This window comes from Synchiropus splendidus, chromosome 3 (genome assembly GCF_027744825.2).
Source record: "Synchiropus splendidus isolate RoL2022-P1 chromosome 3, RoL_Sspl_1.0, whole genome shotgun sequence".
NCBI classification, from domain to species: domain Eukaryota; kingdom Metazoa; phylum Chordata; class Actinopteri; order Syngnathiformes; family Callionymidae; genus Synchiropus; species Synchiropus splendidus.
The window spans coordinates 29415994-29438931 of record NC_071336.1 but is presented as its reverse complement, the minus strand read 5'-3'; the positions used below and the strand labels follow the sequence as shown (position 1 = coordinate 29438931).

Below are 22938 nucleotides of genomic sequence, written 5' to 3'. Positions count from 1 at the left end.
CACTGTGCAAGTCTGGTTTTGAAGTCCAAAATGACATATAGGTGCTCGTGTGTCAGAGAACTTAGCATTGCAGCCCATGTTCTGCTCCTTTGTTCTGGAATGAGGGGGTGTTTGATGGGGGCAGTGTTTTGTTTTTGGGGTGAAGGAGGGCTGCCCCGCGACCCTTCACTGTTTATTTACTTTATTCCCGGCTCTGCATGCTGGGTAAAGAGCGAGCGAGAGGCTTAGCCCTTGGAGCTGAGGCTCAGTGAGGAGCGAGGCTGCAACCACACACACAGTCAGGCTCTCCAGTTCAGTCCTCCGAAACAGGAAACGCTCCTGACTCCATAAGCGGCTGTTTCTTCAGACCTCATATGGGATGTGACAGCAGCTTGAGTCACTCCCTCTGCGCTTTTCCTTCTGCTCCGTCTTTTCCTTTTAATCTGCTGATTTCAGAGGTTTTTTTTCTTTTCCCCCCAAAATGGGGGATTTTCTTTTTTTCTTTTTTTGCCTTTTAAACATGATCACATGTATGGGTTTTCTCAGCTAAACTTTGACGTACATTCTGATCTTAAAACACAGGAGAGAGAAAGTAAAGTGGGTATGAAAACACCCTCGTCCTCCATATTTGTTCCCGCCAAAGAGGTAATGCAGGAGAGCTGTCTGTTAGCGAACCAAAAATTGATGTGCAGATTTCAATGTATTTGACAGGAGATGTTGATAAAGATTCATCTCCCTATGTTCTGCTAGCGTGTTACCAAACCGTACTGCCACTACTATCCCATTGAGGTCATTGCGATCAACAATAATTCAATGATAAAAGTCAGCCAACTGATGTGGATGAAATAAAAACAGGGCAATAATATTGGGTTTTAAAAATGAGGAGCATAAACTGGCTCAGTGGAGCTTTGCACTCTAGTGCTTTTTGAGTTAATAATGCTTCATAAATAAGTACCGTACCTCGTGGCTGCGTCAGAATCATTGGGTCTCTGTTCCACCTCATGTGTCTACCATCCCACTGCAGAACCAGGGTCTTATTTCACCTTTGTAATGGATTATTTATATGCTGCGTCCCAGAAAAAAAATGCAGTTACGAATGGCGGCAGGTTTTCGTATGGTAGTATGAAGGAGGCTCTCTGCTTTTGTTTGTCCTTTTAAATTGTTTTTTTCTTTGGTTCACATGGCTGCAGTTATAAATGGACGTTATATTCAGCGACTTGTGTTTGTAAGCCCGCTGCAAGGGGAAGTGAAGGGAGCATCGCATCCATTCCATCACTCATGGTGTCATCGACGTCTCAAAACAGTTTCCCTCATGTTGTTCACAACTTGCTATAAATAAACCTGTATCTCATGGAGTACGCGTCCACATTTTTCGGACGGGCTCTGACCTCCCACCCACTCTCCCCTCTCTTTACCTCTCCACCTCCCTCTCCCATGCACACACATAAACACACTGCTGTTCTTATCAGCTCTTTTAATTGGCATCAAGGCAGCTCGCCCCCATAAAGCTGATGGCTAAAGCCAGCTGTGCTGCCATTGGGCTGGCTCAGGCTGGAGCTTAACATGGGTGGGGACGGAGGCCCTTTGAGAGGAGGGGGAGGCTTGGCGCCCAAGTGGATGGCACTGACATCTCGAGACAGGTGGTGCCGGAGCAGCACTTTGGCCTTCTGGCCCGCTTGTATTCTTAACTCCTCCACTGACTGATTGTTTAGATTTAATTGGAGACGGATTCACTTGTGCCCTTTTCCCACCGAACCCGCGCAACGTTCGCTCTGCCAGCAGTGTCGGGGAGGCGGATCGCTGTATGTGCGAGGCTAATTATATTTGAGGGATTCTGACTGGGAGGTTAAGACAAAGGACAAAGCCAGTGGAAGTGGGGCTTGAGCTCTTCTTGTGTGGTTTGACTTGTGTCGTCTCAGTGAAAGAATGAGCATTGTGGGGTGTGACAGGTAATCAGCCAAGAGCTCAGGTGGGTCTTCAGGTGGTTTAACCCAGTAATCCCTGCTCCTGGTCCGCTCTCTGAATGTGCTCCGCCAGCTGCAGCTCCTGCTTTTCGTGCAGTCTGTCCTCAGCCGCGGCGAACTGAAGTGCAGGTTTATGCAATCATGTTCTTGTCCCGACTTACCGGGGTCGCTGGTGTAGAAGGGATGTCGGTGATCCTGGTGCCAAAGAGACAAACCACACACTCGGAGTCTAAACAAGTCTGGGTCGTCATGTTTAAAACATTCATACGTGCTGCAAGATCCGAAGAAACGGTTTGGAAGTCATTTAAAGGGCACTTTCAGTAGACAAGCAGCATGAACTCAATGGGAACCACTGTCTTGCTTTTTAGACATGTAAATTAACACTTTCTGAGCAAACGTTCTGACAACTAACCAGATGTTCAGCCGTGCTGCTACACCAAAAAACTTACTTTAAGATATCTAGCAGTTTGACTTGACACATAGATTCAAGTTGACAGTTTTGCCAACATTTCATTCACCACCAGGTTTCAATGTATGCAGTTGTTTTAACAATAATATGGCAAAAAGTTAGGAGAATTTTCTTTTTAGGTGAAGTTTCTTCACGGAAGGATTTGTGTGAATATCCAGGAAAAAAAAACATTACTGAGCTTGAGACATTGATTCAGCATACGGAATGAATGAACATTGGTCATGCTTTTTATGATCAGCATTGAAACGTCCAAACTTCCACCAATTCAATTCCTGTTGTAGAAATAGTTGAAATGTTAAAAAACAAATGTTGTTTCATCTTCCTTTTTGTTATCCGGTTAGCTACAGTGAATCCACAGTGTGTCACCTATAAGTAGATGCAGGCAGTAAAACAGGATTAAAAAAAACATAAACATCAGGCAGCAAACTGGGAGCAATTGTCGTTTATTATCGTAGACTTATGAACTATTGACAATGGAATTTGCTGTTCATGTTTTATTTGGCACCCAACATTCAAACATGTCCGCATAGCAAAACGTGTCCAACATTTATGAGGAAAATTAAGATTTTCCCAACATGGTGGTCTGAAACAATATTCCAACAAATTACAATAAATGCAGCGTATGACCTGCAGAGCCATCAGATGACCCTCCGGCAGAACTATGTGAAGAATGGGCTATTTACGATGAGCAAGTGACCCCCATGTCTTCTCAGTCGACCACCCCTCTGAGCAGTGCGGCTTTTAACTGCGTTCACAAAGCCGTTTTCTGATGACTATTCTGGTCCTTTCACTCGGCCGTAAAGGCTGCAACTTTCAAGTGAAGCCCAATGTCTGCTTTTATTGGCTTTCTGAGGAATCCCAGTTAAATGACTCGCTCTCTGCTACTTTTATTTTCATGATAAAAGTGCTTCGATTTGACTGTTCTTATTGTGTTTTAGGACCCGCCCACATCTGTGTCGCTAGGTCTGAGGATGGAAGAAATGATCTTCAATTTGGCCGACACGCATTTATTCTTCAACGACTTAGAGGTAAGTCAGCCGTTTGTTTGACGCTCACGCAATGTTCCTAGTTGCTTAAGGTACCATGAGCTATGTGCATCAGTCCCTCTGTCCTGTGGGCTCTTGCACCGTCGCACCTCCCCTCTGCAGGTCACATTTGTCAAGTTGCAGGGCGCGTGTAGCTCATCTGCCCATCTGCTTGTATTTTACCAAACACATCCTGGTGTCACTGTCCTGCTAGATCAGACCAGGGTCCTGCAGAAGCTGCTTTTCTTTGCCCACTATTTTGTCCTGAATCAGTGTAACAAGTCAAATGAATGCAAAAGTGTGTTGAATAATGCATTGTGAGAGATATTTCCACAAAAAATATGTGTGAGATGGATTGTTTCACAGTACAAAACACTATTAAAAACTTCCAATTAAAATATTCCATGACTATAATATACATGAAAATACAATACTTAACTTAAAGGTTCACAATGTTTTTATTTAAACAGAAAAAAAAGTTGCTTAGCCTGGTTATACTTAAGTGTTCCTCATAAATGTGCTTTTAATGGCAAGATATAGAAGTAAATATGAGTATTCCTTGTTTAAAAGAAATAAAGATCAAACTGAAAATAAAAGGAAAAGGTTAATAAATGAAACACGAAACACTAGAATTCAAGCAGACTCACAGTAAAACAAGCACTTTAGTGTACACAGATAGTATTTTCCGACTCCAACATATTTTTTTGTTGATGTTTTGATACTTTTCATCTCCCAGTACTTTCCATTCATCCGCTCTCTCCTGGTGAATGTGATCCCACCGGCCCAGCGTTTCCCCTCAGTGTCCCGCTTCACGCTGACCTCACAGGAGAGGAAATGTTTTGTTTGATACTTAAGTGTGAAGAGATCTGCGGCCCGTCTGCCAAGTCTCATTACTCACCAGCATGTTCGGCTGTGTTACCTGAAGCTTCCCTCAGACTCTGGGGGGGAAAAAAAAAAAGAGTCGGAGAAAGACAAGAAAACGTTCCTCCAGACAGACGGGTGACTGAGATTCAAAATGTAGCCGTCGTGATCAAAGTTAATTGGCTGCAATTGGCTGCTTAAATCTTTCCGTATGGCCCGGCCGTGTAGAATCCCTTGTAGCTCCACTTTATTTAATAGACGTGCCCCAATCGTTCGAAAAAAAAAAAAAAAAAAAACGTCAGCGCAGTGACAACACTTAAATGTGGTTTTGCTCAACATCTGTCCCGTGTTTTGATTTCTTTTCATGTGTCATGAAAGCATTCGCAGCCCAACTGGCAGCTCAGACGTCTTGTAAAATTATTGAAAAATTCTTCTGCTTTATCTCACTAACCAACTTATTCGATTTTCTTTTGACACTTGAAAGCTTTTTTTTCTTTCCTCCTCCTGCTTCAGCCAGAGCTGCTCTAAGACTAAAATAGCTGTCTGTGGTGCGATGGTGGAATCCAACATAAATATCTCGCTCCAGACGTCGCACCAATAATCATACCAGAGGAAGGAGTGAAATTCTGCTGAAGACGTATTGATCTCTGCTCTTAAATCGGGCCGGGCCAGGCTGAGTGTTAAGTGCCAGTTCTCAGCAATGCCTCGCCAGTTGTGCTTCCTCTCTGCTGATTTACAGTGGTCCATCCAAGATCAAGCCAAATGGAGTCCGACTATAAATACCGCGGCCAACGGCAGTTATGTATTTAAGCATGTGCAGAAATGCATATGGTCCATCTAATTTAATCTAAGCCATAAAGGGGGACCCCAGAGGCTGCGCAGAAACACAGGTGCAGAGTTAGAGGCCTAACAGTGTGTGTCAGGCGTCCATCTAAGTCTTAGCACTGGTGTCCTGCCAGCGAGTGGACCAGAACCTTAAATATGGACTTGGTCAGTGCGGTCCCCCGTGATTCCAGCTCTGCAAATGTTCCGCAGAGAGGCTGAATAACAAGCATATATACGTGCAATTGGATGGGACGGTGCGTGTGGTGCGTGTCAATGAGGCCTGGACCACGTTGATAGAGCTGCTGAGTGACGATTCAGAGGAAAGTCATAAAAAGAAAGGGGGCATGCCAAAGAGGTCAACAGGGATCAGTTTCACTCTGACGTCTATCTCTCTCCTCTGCTCCTTTGCTTTTCTCTGCATATCAGCGCTCTTCACTTTCTTCATCGAGGGAGGGTTCAGTTTGATTTTGGGTGGCGTCTGATATTTCTTTCAAACTTACGGTTACGATTCAGTGCGTTGACATCATTTCACCAAACTTTTTCAGCCCAATTTCGACAGAAATCGAAATCAAAGTTGGCACAAAGTTGGCACAAAGTTGGCACAAAGTTGGCACAAAGTTGGCGGCGTAAACTGTGAGAATTAGATATCTTCAACTGCAGATGGGACGTCTTCCCGAGAATAGACATCACCGATAAGATAAGAGTCAACGCTATATCTATTTTCTCTCTGTGCCGCCCTTGTTTCAGAAGACTTGGGGGAAATTACTTATTTACATATTTTTTACAACGCAGTTTATAGCATTATTTCTTAAAGTGGATTCTTGTCGTCCGCTCAAACATACTGGGTGAATTATTTCATCGGTTAAAATAACAAAAAAGCAGCAAAAAATAAAGTTCAAATTGAAAAAATACATTGAAAAGAAGATGTATTATTAAAAAATACATGACTCACTGCATGACTTGGCAAAAATACTATTACAAAAACTGCACATTAAAGACCTCCATTCATTTTGCACACGAAATTCAGATCAACATTTAAAATTGTATGCTAAATGCAGTGTAATAGCAGAAAATGAAAGGATTCGACTAAAGAGTTTCATTTTCAGTCATGAATTAACGTTTGAAATATTACAGTTATCATGTGTTTAAATAGTTCTGATGTTTGCCAACAATATTTTGACAAGAGTCAAGATATCGTTTCCCCTCTCACCTTAAACATATTCCGGGTGCTGTAATTTAACTAATTCTAGATCCTGTTCTATTTGAAATGAGCCAACTCTGCACATTTATTTTGGACCAAATGTGAGTTTACTGCAGCACTGAGACACCAAGTCAAGTTAATTGATGGTCTAAACTGATGTGACAAGACTGACAGCTCTGCAGCGACTCGGGGTGTGAGTTTACTGTAGGTGCGCTGCAGTGGACTGAGCGCTAACACCGAGTGCTATGTGGGAACCAGGGGCCTCTTTCTCGCTGGCCGAAACCCCCCGCGCTCTGTACGCAGTGGGGTACGGGGGCTGCCGTCTCACCCCTCCTTGGGTGAGAAAACAACTCCCCCAGTCTGTAGGATAGAGGGCACGAGGGCAAACCACTCACGGGGCGGGAGAGTGAGAGACGGGGCCGGAGGGGTCTCTAAAGGTAAGAACATTTTAAATTAGCCCACTGATGCCTCCACGCCACGTCCGACACTCTCTAAACGCACACTTTTCACACACTCACAGTACTGTATCTGTGGATCAACCCGGTGACACGGCGAGCTTTTTATAGCTCCCAGTCTGTAGTCACGGGCTGAAACCTCCTCTGTCACTCTCACCCGGGGGCGGCCGCTTAATAAGAGATGCTGTGAAACGCACTGTTGCCTTCTGCAAGAGCCTCCGAGGGCCCTCCAGAGTCTCTCAGCTTGGAACCCTTGTGTTGGTTTTATGTCTCGCTGCAGATTGTCGGATTGAGCGCTTGTGATTTGATTGGTGGCTTTATGGTGCTTTCTGGATTTTTATTTTCCAAGTTAGTGACTTGGCTATTCATTGCTGGAATGTGAGCGAGAGCACAGGCAACACTAAAACACAGATGAACATTTAATCCACCCACTATGTAACTGATATTATGTTATCAAGGCCGGGGCCTTGTGGTTGTTGTGAGGGGTTGCCAAACCTACAAAAACCCTTAATACGTTGGGAAAACTTTAGAAATGTATGCCTCAGTAACAAGGAAGAAATGGGAAGAAGAGATTATGGGCTATCAAGTAGTATAATTATGTCATTACATGTTAGAAATGCTTCCTTTTACATGCATTTTATTTAGTTGCAGATCATAAAAGAAGTATGGACAAAACATCCCAGTGTTCTAAAATGGCATTTTATGTCTAAATACAAGTAACAACCCGACGACGACCGGGAATGGTTCCGACTAACCGGTCGTAAGTCAGATGCTATTGCCAAATGGCATCTGACTTACTTGTCAAGTGCCTTTCAAAATGGCTGATGCGAGGGTAATAGGTACTACTGTAGTGGTGGATCACTGTGTGAGAGTGAGATGCTGGGATACTGTGATGTCGTAACTGTTGTTCGCGATGCCGGGCTGCTACGTGCTTCGGTGCCAGACGTTGAATAAAAAAAAAAAAGCTGCTGGCCGTGGTCGTAAGTACAGGGGGATGTAAGTCGAGCAGGTCGTAAGTTGGATGTTACTTGCACATTCAAAATTTCCATTCAATATGTATTGACCAAAAAGAAAAATGGCAAACGAAAACAAGGGAAAAATATATATATTTAGTGGAGAACAAGTTCTACTTACAGTTGGACTAGTATTGATTTTAAAATCTGTATAAAAATGACAGGTAGTTGTCAAACATTGCTAGGACATCAGTCTTGTAGTTTTACTCATGAGGACCATATTAATGGAGTCGAAGGACCTCACATGGCCCCCCGCCCCCACTTTGCCCTGACTGTGTTTCACTATACTTCACAGAGCTATAAGACGAAGGGGTGAAAACATCACCGTCTTGTTCGTCAGTTCTACAGTTTCACATTTCAACTACTGATGCAACAAATCTCAACAACAAATTAGCTTGTAATGAAACTGTAGTGCCAACAGCAAAACTTGATCCATTATTTGTGATAAGAGTACACATTTCTTTACTTAATACTAACTCAATTGCATGGCTTTTTTTGTACCCAAGAAATTCTTTCATGAAATGTACAGTTTTGTTATAAATGCAAGATGTTATTGGAATTATTTGACAAAACAATGTAAGGACTGGGTTTTGTGGTTTGGTAACAAGAGATAAGAGAGCATAACTTTTTTCCTTCAAAAGGGGAGAAACACAACACTTGCATTCCTCTTTTTGTCATTTAAACGGCGACATGAATAGATTAAACTGGTCGTAAAAAGAACCCCCTATATGGCGCAGCTCCTGACCACATTGTGAATTAAATTTAAATAAAAGAAAAGTTGTATTAAGTGTGTTAGGGATTGGCATCATGAGATTTGCCCTGGCTGGTGTGGTATTTCATCATTCGGCTGGCTGCTAATGCAGCACTTCTGTCATGCTCCCAAACAGAGGTCCATCAAGTCGAGGCGGGACAACTGATGTGTTTTGGAAAGACTACAGAGAGAAATTTGAGGTTTGCGAAAACCAGCCTGTCAGTCTTCCCTCCAGCACCTTCCCTGCCCTCCACCCACTGTCCCAACACAAGCTCTTCATGCATCAGTAGGGGCTGTGGTCGCTGAGAAAATATAACATGGCTGTCTGGTGACAAATGATGTCTCAAAGAAAAGACCTCTTGTCTTCCCCAAAAAGACAGACATGGCACCTGCCCAGCCTGGTAGGTGTAAGGAGACCACAGAAACAAGCTGTCGCACTTATTGATGGGAAAACGCTGCCTGTGATTTCATTTAAAGAAAGTGCGGAGAAGCACTTTATCCATCACCCTCAGCTCATTTTTAATCCTTCTCACCGACGGCCCTTCTGATTCAAGTGGTCCAAACAAAGTTACAACAAACACCTCTCTGTTTAAGGCCTCAGCAAAACCAGCATGGAATTTTCTATACCAGGACTTTGTTTGGCGCCGCTGTTTAAATTCCGTAACTGTTCATGCACAAATTGTGGATCGGAATGAAGTGGGTTCGAAGAACTATTTCTTTGTTACCCACATCCTGTGTTTGACCCCCAGGTAATCACAGGCCCCCTCCTCCTGCTGCACTTTTCCACGCAGACAGAGGTACCTCTGGTGGGAACGGAGTAGGAAGCTGCTGGGGGTCACAGAGTGGGAAGGGGAGGGAGAGGGGGGGGTGGAGGGGTGACAGCCTCTACCTGCAGAGTGCAGGTATTGAGAACCTGCGAACCATGGATGGGCTTTTTTCACATGGCATTAGTCTGGAGAGGGTCACCAGGAATTCTGCGATGACGGCTGCTATCACCCACACCGGGGCTCCCCCCAACCCCCACACCGTCCCCATCTGAACACAGCCTTCTGAGCACTGAGATAAACAGCATCACCGTAGGAAGTGAAGCAGAGCGTCAGTGGTGAATTTAACAGTTGACTGCTGTCAGTCATCTGATGCCCTGCTCTTGCTTTGACTGCCAAACTTGGCCCTGTGCTTGAATTGCTCAAGAGTGAGGTGCACTGTTTTGTCACAACCTGAAATATTTGGAAGCAGTTTATCTCCCAGCAAGAGGTGTGTTTTTATGAATGCTTGACGTCTTGACTGAAACATTGTGATCTAGAAACGCACTCAGAGAGTGCAGACCTCCACCAAGCCGCTCATTTTCATCCATATAGTGAGGTTGTTTTCTTTTTCCCCCAATATGTTGCCAACTTATTTGGCATTTCTCTCAATCCAGCGGTAGCAGTAGTGTCATGGAACCCACTCACACAACGTACGCAGTATGAGTTCTTTTTTTTAAATCCCATTTTGTCTTTTATTACCTGTTGTTTTTTTTTTTTGCCTGGCGGCAATGGTCTGACATACATTTTCAACTTGTGTGGACAGTACTGGAGGAGATAGTAGGAGTCCAAACTCAGCAGCTATTGTATTGGCACTGAGCGCATAAAAGCAATTTAGCAAGGGGTCGGAAGGATGTACTTTATTAATCCCAAACTCACAGATTACTCGGTTGAGACACACAGGGGAGTTTGTGTTCAGCTGAATTCTGCGGACGGCTCCTTTTGCGTTTCAGTCTAGACTAAACTTTCAGTCCTGCTTTAAACATTAGTGTTCAAAAGCAGTCCAAAACGGAGTGGTCATCTCTTTGTTTTGGGAACATGTGCTGCTGAGTTTTCATCTCTACTCATCTGACTGCTCCAGTCACCACTCGGAGCTGTTTCCAGGCTGCAGGAAGACTCCGGCCGTCACTGCTGATTGCTCAATGACAGATGCCGAGCAAACAAAGGAGGCTCTGAGAGCTTCACCCGCTGAAAAGTTTTCAGTCAGCATGAGGGCGAAAAAAAAAGGACAGGAAGAGACGAGGTTGATGTTGAGATGCACTCATTAAAAGCATAAACATCCTGTCAAAATTCATTCTGCTCCCATTGCCATTTCATTAAAGGGTGGCCACATCTTTAATTCACTGGCTGAACCACATTTTTTATGATAAAATTCACTTAAATATTACTGCTTTTCTGGAACATCATCATGTATTCTTGTCTAACCATTATAACGAACTTGGCATAAACCTTTTAACTTCCTGCAGGAACTCAGGATTGGAGTTGTTGATGTTGGATGAAAAAAAAAATGTTGATGAATTCAGCTGAAAGTGTTTGAATTGGGACGACCTTTGGTGGAGGTTCCTCTCTTCTGCATACAGTAGGAACATCTGGTCCAAGTTAGCAGTGATTGTAGGTTTTAGAAGGACCACTGTTTGCTTGCTGAGGGGGAACAGGGGCGTACGGTGGAGAAGAGATGCTCCAAAGGTTCAGAGAAATTCTCAAGACACAAGCCTGATCACTCCAGTTGCACTGCAAGACAGTTGAGCTCCCACTCAATGCTGAAAAACAAATGTGCAAACAACAAGCTAAAACACTGCAGCCTTCTCCAACAGTATGCCACAGGTAGCTGGGAAACATAGAAAAAGCAGGTCTGAGCAGATCAGGGTGAAGTTTCACTTCATAGGACTTGCATTGAGAGTGATGGGAGTGTTTTGAGCAGCAAAATTGACATGCTACATCAGGGGTGGCCGACCAGTCAGAGGCTAAGAGCCACCACATTGTTTTACTGTGTTGCTGGTCATGTGACTTAGCGGCAGCATAGCGTTTAAAGCACATCCCTGTGTGTCACTAGGTTGCTGGTTCACGTCCAGCGTATGTCTCTTGTGCATGTATTTTTAAAATTCATACATTTTACCGTGATCCTCCTGGAAATATCAAGCGGCGTAGATAGAAACGTGCGCGCCATTTATTTTACTTCTATATTTTTTTACGTTTCTCATGCCACCGATAACGTGGCCCCGGTCTGTGTGTGTGTGTTAGAGATGCTGCAGACTGGAGCGGCTAATCTTCACTCCACTGAAATGGTGTTGAAAATGACATTTTGCCTGAATAGCTCTCACTTTTTCGTCTTATCTCCTGAATAAATCTCAACAGCAACTTAACCAAAATGGCAGCCAGTTCAGAGCCGCATGAAACCGGGGAAAGAGCCATGTTGCATTATCTCAAAACGCTGTTTCTGGTTTTGAAAAACATCATTTTCATGGCCAGCGCTTTGGACCCGGCGACTCTGCAAGTCTGGAGTCAATAACTGTGAGCTCATTATTTTCCACTTTAATTCCTGCGATTGTCACTTATTAAGCCAGTTAGTAAAGTTCGCACTTTTCTCTTCATCTCATCCGTTTCGACTATACGACTGCGCTTAAGTGACTTGAACCTGCAGCAGCCATGGCTGCATGGTGTTTACGAGCTCTTCTGAAGCGGATCCTAATGAGTGTGTGTGTGTGTGTGTCAGGGTTACAGTGCGGCGTTACCCACCACCACCTCCACCAGTGGCTCCCCGCTCCGCCCAGGGAGCCGGTGCAGAGGTTCATGCCAACACCAGCTGGGAGCACTAACAGTGCAGTCTGCACTTTCTTCCAAAATCCACTGCTCCCTCTATTCAGTTTACACACACACACACACTCACACACACAGTACGCTTCAAGCTCTTAATTAAGTGTTGCAGTACCCGCAAATTCTAAAAGCTGTCAAAACAGAATGCTTCCAATTTCCCAATTTGAATGTTGACAGGGCCCCAAAACCGCGGCATTTTCAGGACTCTTTCCATTTTAAAACATTACATTTGTTTAAATGTGATTCATGGCTTTTTGCTCTTTTGACAATTTCATGATTCAGACACAAAATTATATTGAGCTTCACTGTTTATGTTTCCAAATAAACTGTTAGAAGTCAGATTTTCTGCACCAATCTGATCGTTGAGGTTCATAAAACATGTCAGAGGGAGTTCAGAACAGACCTCAGTGTTGCTTATATAAGTGAATACAAGTAAATAACATTGCATTTTGCGATGCAATGGTTCGGCTGATGGAAGATTTTGCTCTTGTTCTTTAGCTTTTTTTCAGATTCATAACAGTTTGTGAGCCTTTGTGTCAGGCGACATACTCAATGACAGTCATCATCAATTGATACATTTGATTTTAAACACGTTTATTATACCATTGTTTTTTAAGAACGTCATGCAGAAGTCAGGATATTCAAGCATCACGATACATTACTTTGAGCATGCGTGTGTCAGACTTGACGCCCAGGGGCCAAATCCAGTGCACAAAGTCACTTCATGTGGCCCAGAAGAACTTGAAATGCGCATAGTTTGTTCAAAACTACATCAAGAATTTTCAACCTGTTTGGCTGGTCTGTGAGTCAGATTGTAGATATTTGCAAGGTCAGCAGGAATAAAGACAAGGCGCGGCGATTGCTGGACAATTGAAGGATTCCATCGACTCAGTCGAATTGGACGCGTCTGAACCAGAGCGTCGGAGAAACTTAACCTGTTTCCTAAACAAACCAACATGGCCTCTCTTCTGAAGGAATTGAGCTCTAAAACTTGTGGCTTGTGTTTCTTCTGAAGTCATTTTGGGGCTAATTTGTGAACATAAATTACACGAGATGTCCAGCAGCAAATCCTGAAACGGCCTCTAATTGGAGCTTTCTTCGAGTATTAACCAGCGACGAGGAACAGATTAGTGGAGGACCCCTGCCTGCTCCGTCATCTGGAAGTTTCTCGTGAGGTCAGGCTGGAACATCTTCGTGAATTGGCCATCACCACCTTTCTGCAGCTCCTTCCCGTTGTCAGGGTGCTGGAGCCCAGAGAGGAGGGAAAAGGGTCACGGGGTCAAAGTCTTTTCCTCTTTGGATCCCGGCGCTTGCTGGGAGAGGCTTGGCGAGAGGCTGGCGGTATTAGAGCAGAGGTTGGGGGTCAAGATTTTAATTCTGTTTAAGAACAGCTGGTTTGAGTTTCTCCTCACGCCGCTCTCCCCTCCTTCTCCCCACAAATCCACGGAGATGAAAAATTTGTTCAGAGGGGAACCAGTAAAATAAAAAAAAAAAGGTTTACAGTCCAAAGCCTTTACCCTTGCCCTGCTTCAGCATTAGAGAGGAATGCAATAACGTCAGAGTTTGGCCTCGCGTACATCGACTTAAAACAAGGAAGTGCTTGCTGTGTTTTGGTGTCTTAACCGCCGGATGAAATTTAATTAAAAAGCTTTAAAAATGGGAAAGGGCGTTCTTAAACCTGATCCCGGGAAAAATTCCCTCCGTTTCGATCTGAATTTATTATTTTTCACTTAAGCAGGTGAGACTAATATTTTGGCAGCGAGAGAGCAAATATAAAAGCTGCATCCTTCCAGTTTTATTTCGACGGCGGTGCTTCCTGTTGGCCGTGTTTCACTAACTCTTATTTTTAAAAGCTAAAATGTCATTCCTGTGCGTTGTGTAAATATGCCAAAGCTGGACTCCCCCGTAAGCCGGCTGAGGAGGGGCGGAGGGGGGAGGCTTGGAGCGCTCCTATAAATGGAAAACTAATAACAGATTTTCAGTCTGCTTTCCCCTGCTCTCTTTTGCCGGCTGGCTGACTCGCCCCGGGGCTGTGTTGGTGTGTGGCGCGGCAGCAATCAGAGGTCATAATTTCATTGGCGGTTAGCATCAGGTTCAATTTTTCTAGTAGGTTACATTTACCAGAAAGTCTGGATTGTGTTAGCGTGTACCGGCGGAATCAGTGCGGAGCGGTAGAATCCCTCAACTCTCATAACAAGAGCCCGGCAACCTTCAGGGAACAAGGCTGCACACATGTTGATGTTCGCCTACAGAACATCTCTGCTCTTATAAACACTTATGTATTCTGCAGCGCTCTCCGCCAGCCTACTTTTTTCCCTACAGGTGTGGAGTGCACTTCCAGATCTGAACCAAGTAGCCAAAAATATGTCCGTCCAAGAAAAGCATGTGCTTGGCAGGATCTTAAAAACCTCAGAAAGTCGAACAATTACCCCACCTGAGTATGAAAACTTCTATTTACCCCTCCGATAATTGAATAAACTCCAAAATTCCAGGCTGGAAAGTACTGACCATAAATGTCATTACACAAGTGGACGTAAAATATGGGGTGATGAAGCCAATTCATTGTATTATTCACTTCATAACACACGTGAATTCGATACAAAAACAGCATGATTCTGCTGTAATTTATTTATTTGTGCTTTTGTTCCAGCGAGTGCACCTCTTTTGTTAAGTTTAATACCTCTCAAAAGTCAGAAAGAGAGGGGTGATATTTCATGTTTTTGGTGAGTTTAATGACAATAAAACATCTATGTAGCACCTGGTTTGCAAAACAGCGAACCTGTCTTCATGATATCCACTTTTCATTTTCACCAGTAAACAACAACTCTTTATGGTCGATAAAACCTCCCAGAAAAGTTGGGGTTCTGTAAGATACTTGCAAGTTTGTAGAAGAATACTATTGTGTTTCATGGTGGTCTTTACTGCAGTGCTCTCGTCTTCTCTTGGCCGTTTCTTTTGATACACGCATCCCTGTCTCCACCTGACGTGATCGCAACACATCCTGGTGGTAGATTCTGACTCAGTTTGACATTTTGCGGGAGCTGAGGGAGAGAACAACGTGGTGATGCTAATTCATGCTGAAAAGTAAAGTGCAACTGAATGTTTCCCAAGATTAAAGCACCTCAATACAACACGCTTCCAATCTGTTTCTGTCACATTTGACTCTTGTTGTGTTCCCCTTGCAGGAATGTGACCAGGTGCATATCGACGACGTGTCGTCTGATGACAACGGTCAGGATCTAAGGTGAGCTTTAACATTGTCAGCTGGAAAACAGCGGCGGCTCACTCTCGCTCTCTGTCCTCAGTACGTACAACTTCGGTGCTGACGGTTTCCACGCGGCAGCCACCAGTGCCAACTTGTGTTTGGCCACAGGTGTGCGGGGAGGAGTGGACTGGATGAGAAAGCTGGCTTTCCGCTACAGACGAGTAAAAGAAATCTACACCACCTACAAAAATAACGTCGGAGGTAATCCCCCGCCTCGCATCTCTCTAGATATTTCTGAGACGTGTAGTCTTGTGTAGTCGTTCCCCTGCTCAGAAAAGTGCTCCTCACATATTTGGGGTGCATTTTATTCAGGAGAAATCCAATGGTATCCAATCCAAACATTGTTGCCCTGCACTTTAGGTCTTCTGGGCCCGGCCAAGAGGGAAGCCTGGTTGCAATTGAGAGCAGAAATTGAAGCCTTGACGGACTCCTGGTTAACACTGGCACTGAAAGCACTAACATTAATCCACTCAAGGTAGGACCCCACCAAGGAAAATTGTATCCAGTCCCTCACCACATGTGGTGTAAATAAGTCAACTGTCCGCTCATACAGCTATTAAAGAAAACATCAACGTTCTCGAGAAGAAGAAAAAAAAACATTCTCATTCTTTTTTAAAAGAGTAGGTTACTATTTTTGGTCATCAGATCGGTGGCCCAAAATAGTAGAGGGTTTAAAATCATCATGAAAACTTTCAATCTAGTCACCACTTATTTAAAAATGTATTTTGATGATTAGAATTTTATTACAGCAGTATTAACATCAGCACAGCTGTTACCTTATAAAACATGAAAACGTAGAAATTGTGTGGAGTAATTTCAAATTTTAGTGTATCAGTCTTGACAGTGATCGTCAGACTAAACAGTAAGGAGTAAAATATCTGATTTTAATTGTTTTGTTTTTTCTAAAAGGTATACAGTGAAATAACATGAGATAAAGAACAAAAAACTATATTTGTTGAAGCAACCACCAGGTGCACTTGTTGCTCAACAACATGAAATTAAACCATCAATTTATCTTGATCAGTATTTCCCTGAATAATATTGCTCTTTTTTTGCTCTTTTATTAAATTAAAAGATGATCAAATGGCTGGAAAAAAGATTAAAAAGAAAAAGTTATGATGTTTTAGACTTGCATCACTTGATCACCTAAATACTGATATATACAGAGTTTAAAATCATTGTTCCTTTTTTTTATCAATTACAATTCCATGAATTGACCCCCGTATTGTTGTGAGGTTTTTTTTGACAATGCACCAAAATGCATGCAGTGACAAGTGAAATACCAGCTAACAGTAAGAACTAAGATGCTACACACAATACAATGTACTGTAAAGTATTACAATGTAGCATTAAAAGTTTCGTTCAAATTTTTTTGTTCTCATTCAGATTTCATTCAAAGCCCACGGTCACTTGTGAACATAAAGTGTTTACGAACACTGGTGACAACTGTGGAGTGACGTGACCTTTGCTTCTGTCCTCAGGTCAAACTGTGTGAATATCCTGGTGACCACCACGCAGCTCATCCCTGCGCTGGCTAAAGTCCTCCTCTACGGCCTCGGCATCGTGTTTCCCATCGAGAACATATACAGTGCAACCAAAATAGGTAAAACATCAACATCAAGTTCTTATGTGTTTTAGAGGTACTGACTGGTCCCAGTTCAACTATGGGAGAGTTTGAAGAAAGTGTAGATGCTGCTAAGTCTCAGCATATGAAACCACTTGTACATGTATGTCATTCCTCAGCCACAGCGCCCCTCTTCTCCTTCCTCCACTTTCATTCGCGTTTCAAATACAAAATAAACATCCAGCTCCACTGCTGTGCCGTTTTCAAGTCCATCAGGGCTAGAATCAGCACGGTTTAAGCTCGGGGTTCTTCGAGGCATTAGGCCCGCTGGTTCTTCTAAACAGGTCCATGCAAGAGTGATTTGAAGACTTAAGTCCATTTGTCCCAGGTTAGAAGAGCCGAGTGGCTCGGTTAATGCTTTTCAGACCGTCTTTATTTGAAGGCCGATCTTATCGCGCCTCTCGGCAGAACTCAAAAGTGTTTACACTCCGGCCTCTCTTTGTGGTGGGCTGTTTTTAGAGGGGCTCTTGTCACCTTGTGGTTCTGAATCAACTTGATGGTGTTCAGCGTGTGTTTGCGCCGGCGTTACGACCCACTTATGTTTTTCAATCAACTCCTCCGCAGGGAAAGAAAGCTGCTTTGAGAGAGTGATTCAAAGGTTCGGGAGGAAAGTTGTTTACATTGTCGTCGGCGACGGCGTGGAAGAGGAACAAGGCTCTAAAAAGGTAAGGCTTGATATGTGAGATGGCACCTGCTGCTTCTTGCTTGTGAGGTTTTTACTGCTCCAGAAATGCTTTAATGGGGACCTCTGTTTCTTTTTTTTCTACAAACAGTGTAATAGAATAGAGTTTATCAAGTTATACTTCAACTTCACAAATATGGCAGCCTCTTGACAAAGTAGCTTTTGACTGAAGTGATCCATCTTACATTGTTTTATTTATCACATCTATTGTTCCAAAGTTGTGTCCTGCCTTAAATGTCATGTAATAGATCAAAAGGCTGTGCGGGAAAGTATTATTTCTTACTAATAAGGAGTCATGCAAACATTTTTCATGTTTGTCGTGACAGTACAGTTACAATTTAGCCCTTATTACAATGGCTTCCAAAGCATGAGGACAGTGTTTGGGGATTTTTATGGAGGTTGATGGGACCCTACCAAGCACTGGTCAAATAGGCCGAGCGACAAAGAACAACAAAAATGGTTGTGAGGAAAAAAGGCAAAAATGTGAGGTATTTTTAAGATTATATTTGGTCAGTTAAAATGAAATAAAATAAAGACTTGGGCTCTATTTTCTGAAGTTGCTCTAAGCCAAATGAGCTGTCACCTCCTATAAATTTTATCTGCGTGTTATCTGAGTGTTTACACAGGGTTTATATGGAGTTATAACAGATAAGAGCGGCGATGATCATGAAATCACCAGTGAGTCGTGGTGTGGCTGAAGCCTGAAGGTCGTGAGTTCACTCTGAATGCCTTGGAACAACAAAACAAAGCCTGTGTTGCATTCCAACAAACTGAATCAGCGCCCTTTCTAACTTGATCCTCTTACATCCAAGTACAAGAGAGCGAAAGTCTGTGGTTTGTAATCAGCATCTTCTGCCAACATCTCAGGTTTACAGAGGCGGAGGGGCAGCGTGGCATAATTACATATTCCTCCTCGCCGTGAATGCAAGGAGTGAAACGCTAGACAAGGCCTTTCAGGCGAGATGAAGGAGCAGCACGAATGGAGAGCAAGCGGCGAGTCGTTGTTGTCAATATTCGAATGTTTCCCGCTGATGTTCTCCTGTCAGGAACGCATGTTGGCGGCAGTTTGGCTCAAGCTTCAGAGCAAAAGCGACAAATATGAATTTGTATTTCAATCGCCTGAGGCGAGGTTGTCCGACAGTAATGGGGATCCTCGCACTGTGTTTCTTTTGAACAGCCTCCAGCTTCTTTCTCACCTGCTCTCGGTAAACACGGTCCGATGAATAGACAGAAATCTGGACGGAGTAGCAACGTGAAAATCAACAGCCCAGTGTTATGAAAAGCGAACAAGTCGTGGGAATACGGTCTTGAGGGATGATTGTGGAAAAAGATGCAAATATTTTTACTCGGGTCTTCAGATGTCCGAGTGTGACATTGATGGGGGAGTTGGGTGTTTTCTTCACGCCTGACTGATGTGAGTCCCAGGAGAGGCAGAGCGGTAAAAGGTTTCTGTGTCAACATCAGAGAGTGTGTGAAATAACACAACAATTTCCATGTCAGGAGCCGCACATCAGACGTGACACTGCGAGCAACTACAAAAGTCATTCTCTCACTTCGACTTCACGACCTGAGAAACTTCTGTCTGGAACGATTCGGACTCCAGCATTATACTGAGGTCTGAGAGAGAGACAGGGAACGATAACATCGCTGAGCTTTAAAGTCAAAAGCAAAGACAATTTACTAAACAAAAAGCAAAAGGCTTTTAAGGGTCAGTGCTGGCGTCTCTAAGCGGAACATACGCCTGGGAGAGGCCATACCTTTGGACTGGGCGGGGGGAGATTGGGGGTGACGCCACCTGACAAGCTCCTTTCATTGTTTCCGACTCAGGTTTCTCTTCCGCCCTGTTTTTTTTTTTTTTTTGCACTTTGCTGAGAATAGTTGGTTGGTTGAACCGAACAACCCCCCGTTTCTATCAGGCCAGGTTGACTTGGAAAACACCAGCGTGAAGACTGTGAAGACATGAGGTCTCTTGTGAAGCTCCACTGAAACGACGTTTCACATTTATACTCACTCAACTCTTGCTGACAAAGAATTTGCGGATTTGTCTTAAGCAATAAATGAAGTATTTGTGGGTTGATCCTTAGATGGAAGCCAAACCAGAATTGTGTGAAACAAGAAGCAGTAATGACTGAAACTATGCTACAGAGCACTGATGTCAAACTCAAGGCCCAGGGGTCAAAGCTGGCGAGCCAAGTTGTCTGTGTGGCCCGCAAGATGACAACTAGATTCAATAACAATTTAAAGTGCTCATGACATGTTGACATTTTTTTAATATCTTGTAAAGCAAAAAGTCATGCTTTTGGATATGTGCAATATTTGGAAAATGTATCTGGGCTGGGTGCTGAGAAAGGCTGGAAGTATGGAAGGCCGTTTGGTCATAAATTCAACAGGGGTGATATCAACCTTGTTTTACAAGTACCTTATTTTTGAGTACCAGTATTTGGTTTTGTTTGAATAGTGCACAAGAACACCTTACTAGTAAAGCAAAGGGAGTCATGTGTACTACTGGTAGAGCTAAACAATGTTCACTAGAAGCACTAATAGACATACTTGTTTACTATAAAAAAAGTAGTAACAGGTGGGGAAAAGTGAAGTCTGACTTCGTATTGGCTACTGAAAATGTTTGAACCAATCAGAGAGCAGAGTTTGACTACAATTTCCGCCCATTTGCATGAGGTCTATTAGTACTACTTAGTGCAGGTTAAGGTTTTAGTAGTGCTTGTAAACCAAAAACTGTTTACTCGCCCGACTAGTGATTTTTTTTTTTTCAGCAAACATAAAATATTTTTACTAGTGAAGTTACTAGTATGTGATGAAATGATACAAGTAAAACAGTGTTCTAGTAGATAGTTTTGAGTTGCTTGTAGTACTAGTGAACTTTGAAAAGGTATGGTTTAGGTATGGTTTAGGTTTGGAGTCGTGATTCAAATCCTGCTCTGTACTTGTCGCTGTCATAGCGGCCTCATATGATCAAATGGTGGCTTGTACTGTGTTTGACGTTTTGTCCGCTTGTATGATTCAGCTTTGGCATCTGGGATCCTCATGTTTATCCCAGTCGATGACCTCCCTTTTCTTTCATCCTCTGCAGCACAACATGCCCTTCTGGAGGATCTCCAGCCATTCGGACCTCATGGCTCTGCACCATGCCCTCGACCTGGAGTACTTGTAGCACCGCGGCCCCGTAGCAAAGCCTGCTTCGCCACAGCACATCCTGCGATCTTTCTCCTTTGCCCTCCAGCGCAACCAAGACACCAGAGACAACCTGCCCTGTGCTACCTGGCATCTGTCTTCCAGGAGAGAACGGAGGGAGAAAGGCTCAGCAGAAGTGCGGCCACACATTTTGTCTTAACTCAAAACTTTATTTTCTTGAAGCGAAGACGGACAATGAATATCCCGCAGCTGCTCGCCAGGTTACTGTGAATTGGCTGCTTTTTTTCTGAGCTGTCAAGGCGTTTGAGGGCCCTGAGCTGGTGCTGGAGCTCGTGTCAGGGTTCACGCCTGGGAGGAGCGCAGAGCTCCCGGACTCCACTCACGACTACTGGCGGTGACTCTTCAGCGACCTCGCTCCTCAATTGTCCGGCTTCCTTCTCGTCTCTGGTCCGTGATGCGACGACCCCCCACCCCCCTCGATGCTTGTTGTTGTCTCCTACTTTTCTTATTTAAAAAGACTTTGTGAGTGCTGCGGCACTATAAGAAGGTACCTCAGCGATAAAGACTTGTGCCTTTACAAAGTGATTTCCACCAAGCGAGACGTTTATGGAATAAACAAAACAGTGGGATTTTCTAATAATTTAAGGAAATACAAAACTTTATATACAATACTTAGACAATCATGTACAGAGGAGATTTTTGTGTGTGTAAGTTTGTAATCACTGGACTATTCCTATATTCATTAAGGTCAATTCTCTCAACAGCAGCATTTTTGGTGGAGCAAAAGAAAAACACATGGCTTTGTGTGACGCCCTCAAGTGTTCTGTTCAGTGAACGTGTAGATAACTGTTTCTGTCAAGACCAAAAGCATGGATGTCACGTGTCAATGAGCTTTCATTTCACCAGCTCGCACTCGTGCCCCCCACAGAACTCTCCGAGTTAAAGCAGTCCAAATGGCCAGTTATGCGACGCAGACAAGCTCGCCTCTTGTACAGCAACATTTTGTATAATAGCGTTTCTGTCGGCCCAACACCCCATTTTGTTTATTTATTAGATAGTTGAAACACATGAAGGCCTTCTCGTGGTGTGTCTCCATTTGTGGATGGGGAAACCATGATTGCTGGTGAGAGAAAAGCCACTAACAACACAGGATTTGTGAACATACAGGACATGTGCTATCGACTGTGAATTTCTTAAACAGAAACCAAATGGTGTTTCTGATTTTCCCTCTCACACATGTCAGCCTTTTACATTTCAATGGCCCCCGCGGCCCCTCCTCAGCCGTCCCTGTCTCCTACCATAGTGTGTGATCTTAACCCCACATCTCCCCCCTGCTCACCGGAGTATCTGCGTACTGCTGCTAGATCAAGGTAGGCAAATAGGACAATTTTTTTATAGATTCATACGGCAAGCTTTTTTTTTTTTATGTCGCGTTCATACATGCAAACTGGAAATACTTTACATTACGCGGGCCTCATTGTGAAACAGATTGTTGTGTCTACAAAATATGTGTACAGATGTTTTTGACAATATTATTTGATTGTGTTTAAATTAATAAAAATAATTTGTGAAGTAGTACATGATGCTCTCAGGTGTATTTATTATCTTCTGTTTGTTTGTCAGTGCAGCAGCCTCACAGCAACAACAAGTTCATGTCAAACTTGAGGTAACTGAGCAAACCTATTCTGTCCCCATCTTACCCCAACTAGCTGGGATGGACTCCAGCTCACCACAACCGCAGCAGGTGGATGAACGGAACAGAACGAATGAATGTCAATTCGAAAAACACCCCCGATGCTGCTTCAAAATGTCAAGAGATTGTTAATGTAGGATTGGGATTCAGGGAACATTTCACCACAAGATAACTTCTTGTCTCATTGTTACAAGTTAGTGTTTCTCATATTGAGGGGTGATGGAGAAAGGAGTGTTGGTCTGATGGAGATGATGTATATTTTACTGCATTGTATCACGCGTCTATGTCTTCAAACAGTCATGTCTGTGCATTTGAACTAAATAGCACTAGCACTGAAATCATTCCCAAGTTTTAAAAGGGGATT

General features: G+C 43.5%; 1 protein-coding gene across 5 annotated transcripts in view; it reads left to right on the top strand.

The window, feature by feature from the left end:
* Window positions 1-22435, top strand: part of eya1 (EYA transcriptional coactivator and phosphatase 1) — a 43825-nt gene extending 21390 nt beyond the window's left edge. For 3 of the 5 annotated variants that reach the window (XM_053860532.1, XM_053860530.1, XM_053860529.1), the window contains 7 exons: window positions 3351-3440; window positions 15346-15404; window positions 15466-15626; window positions 15786-15900; window positions 16907-17028; window positions 17614-17714; window positions 20820-22434. In XM_053860532.1, coding sequence (XP_053716507.1) covers window positions 3351-3440; window positions 15346-15404; window positions 15466-15626; window positions 15786-15900; window positions 16907-17028; window positions 17614-17714; window positions 20820-20900 — 729 coding nt within the window. In that variant the 3' untranslated portion in view covers window positions 20901-22434. Of the gene's footprint in view, window positions 1-3350; window positions 3441-15345; window positions 15405-15465; window positions 15627-15785; window positions 15901-16906; window positions 17029-17613; window positions 17715-20819 lie in introns of all 5 variants that reach the window. The other 2 variants (XM_053860528.1, XM_053860531.1) reach the window with 2 other exon arrangements.
* The last annotated feature ends 503 nt before the right edge of the window (window positions 22436-22938 follow it).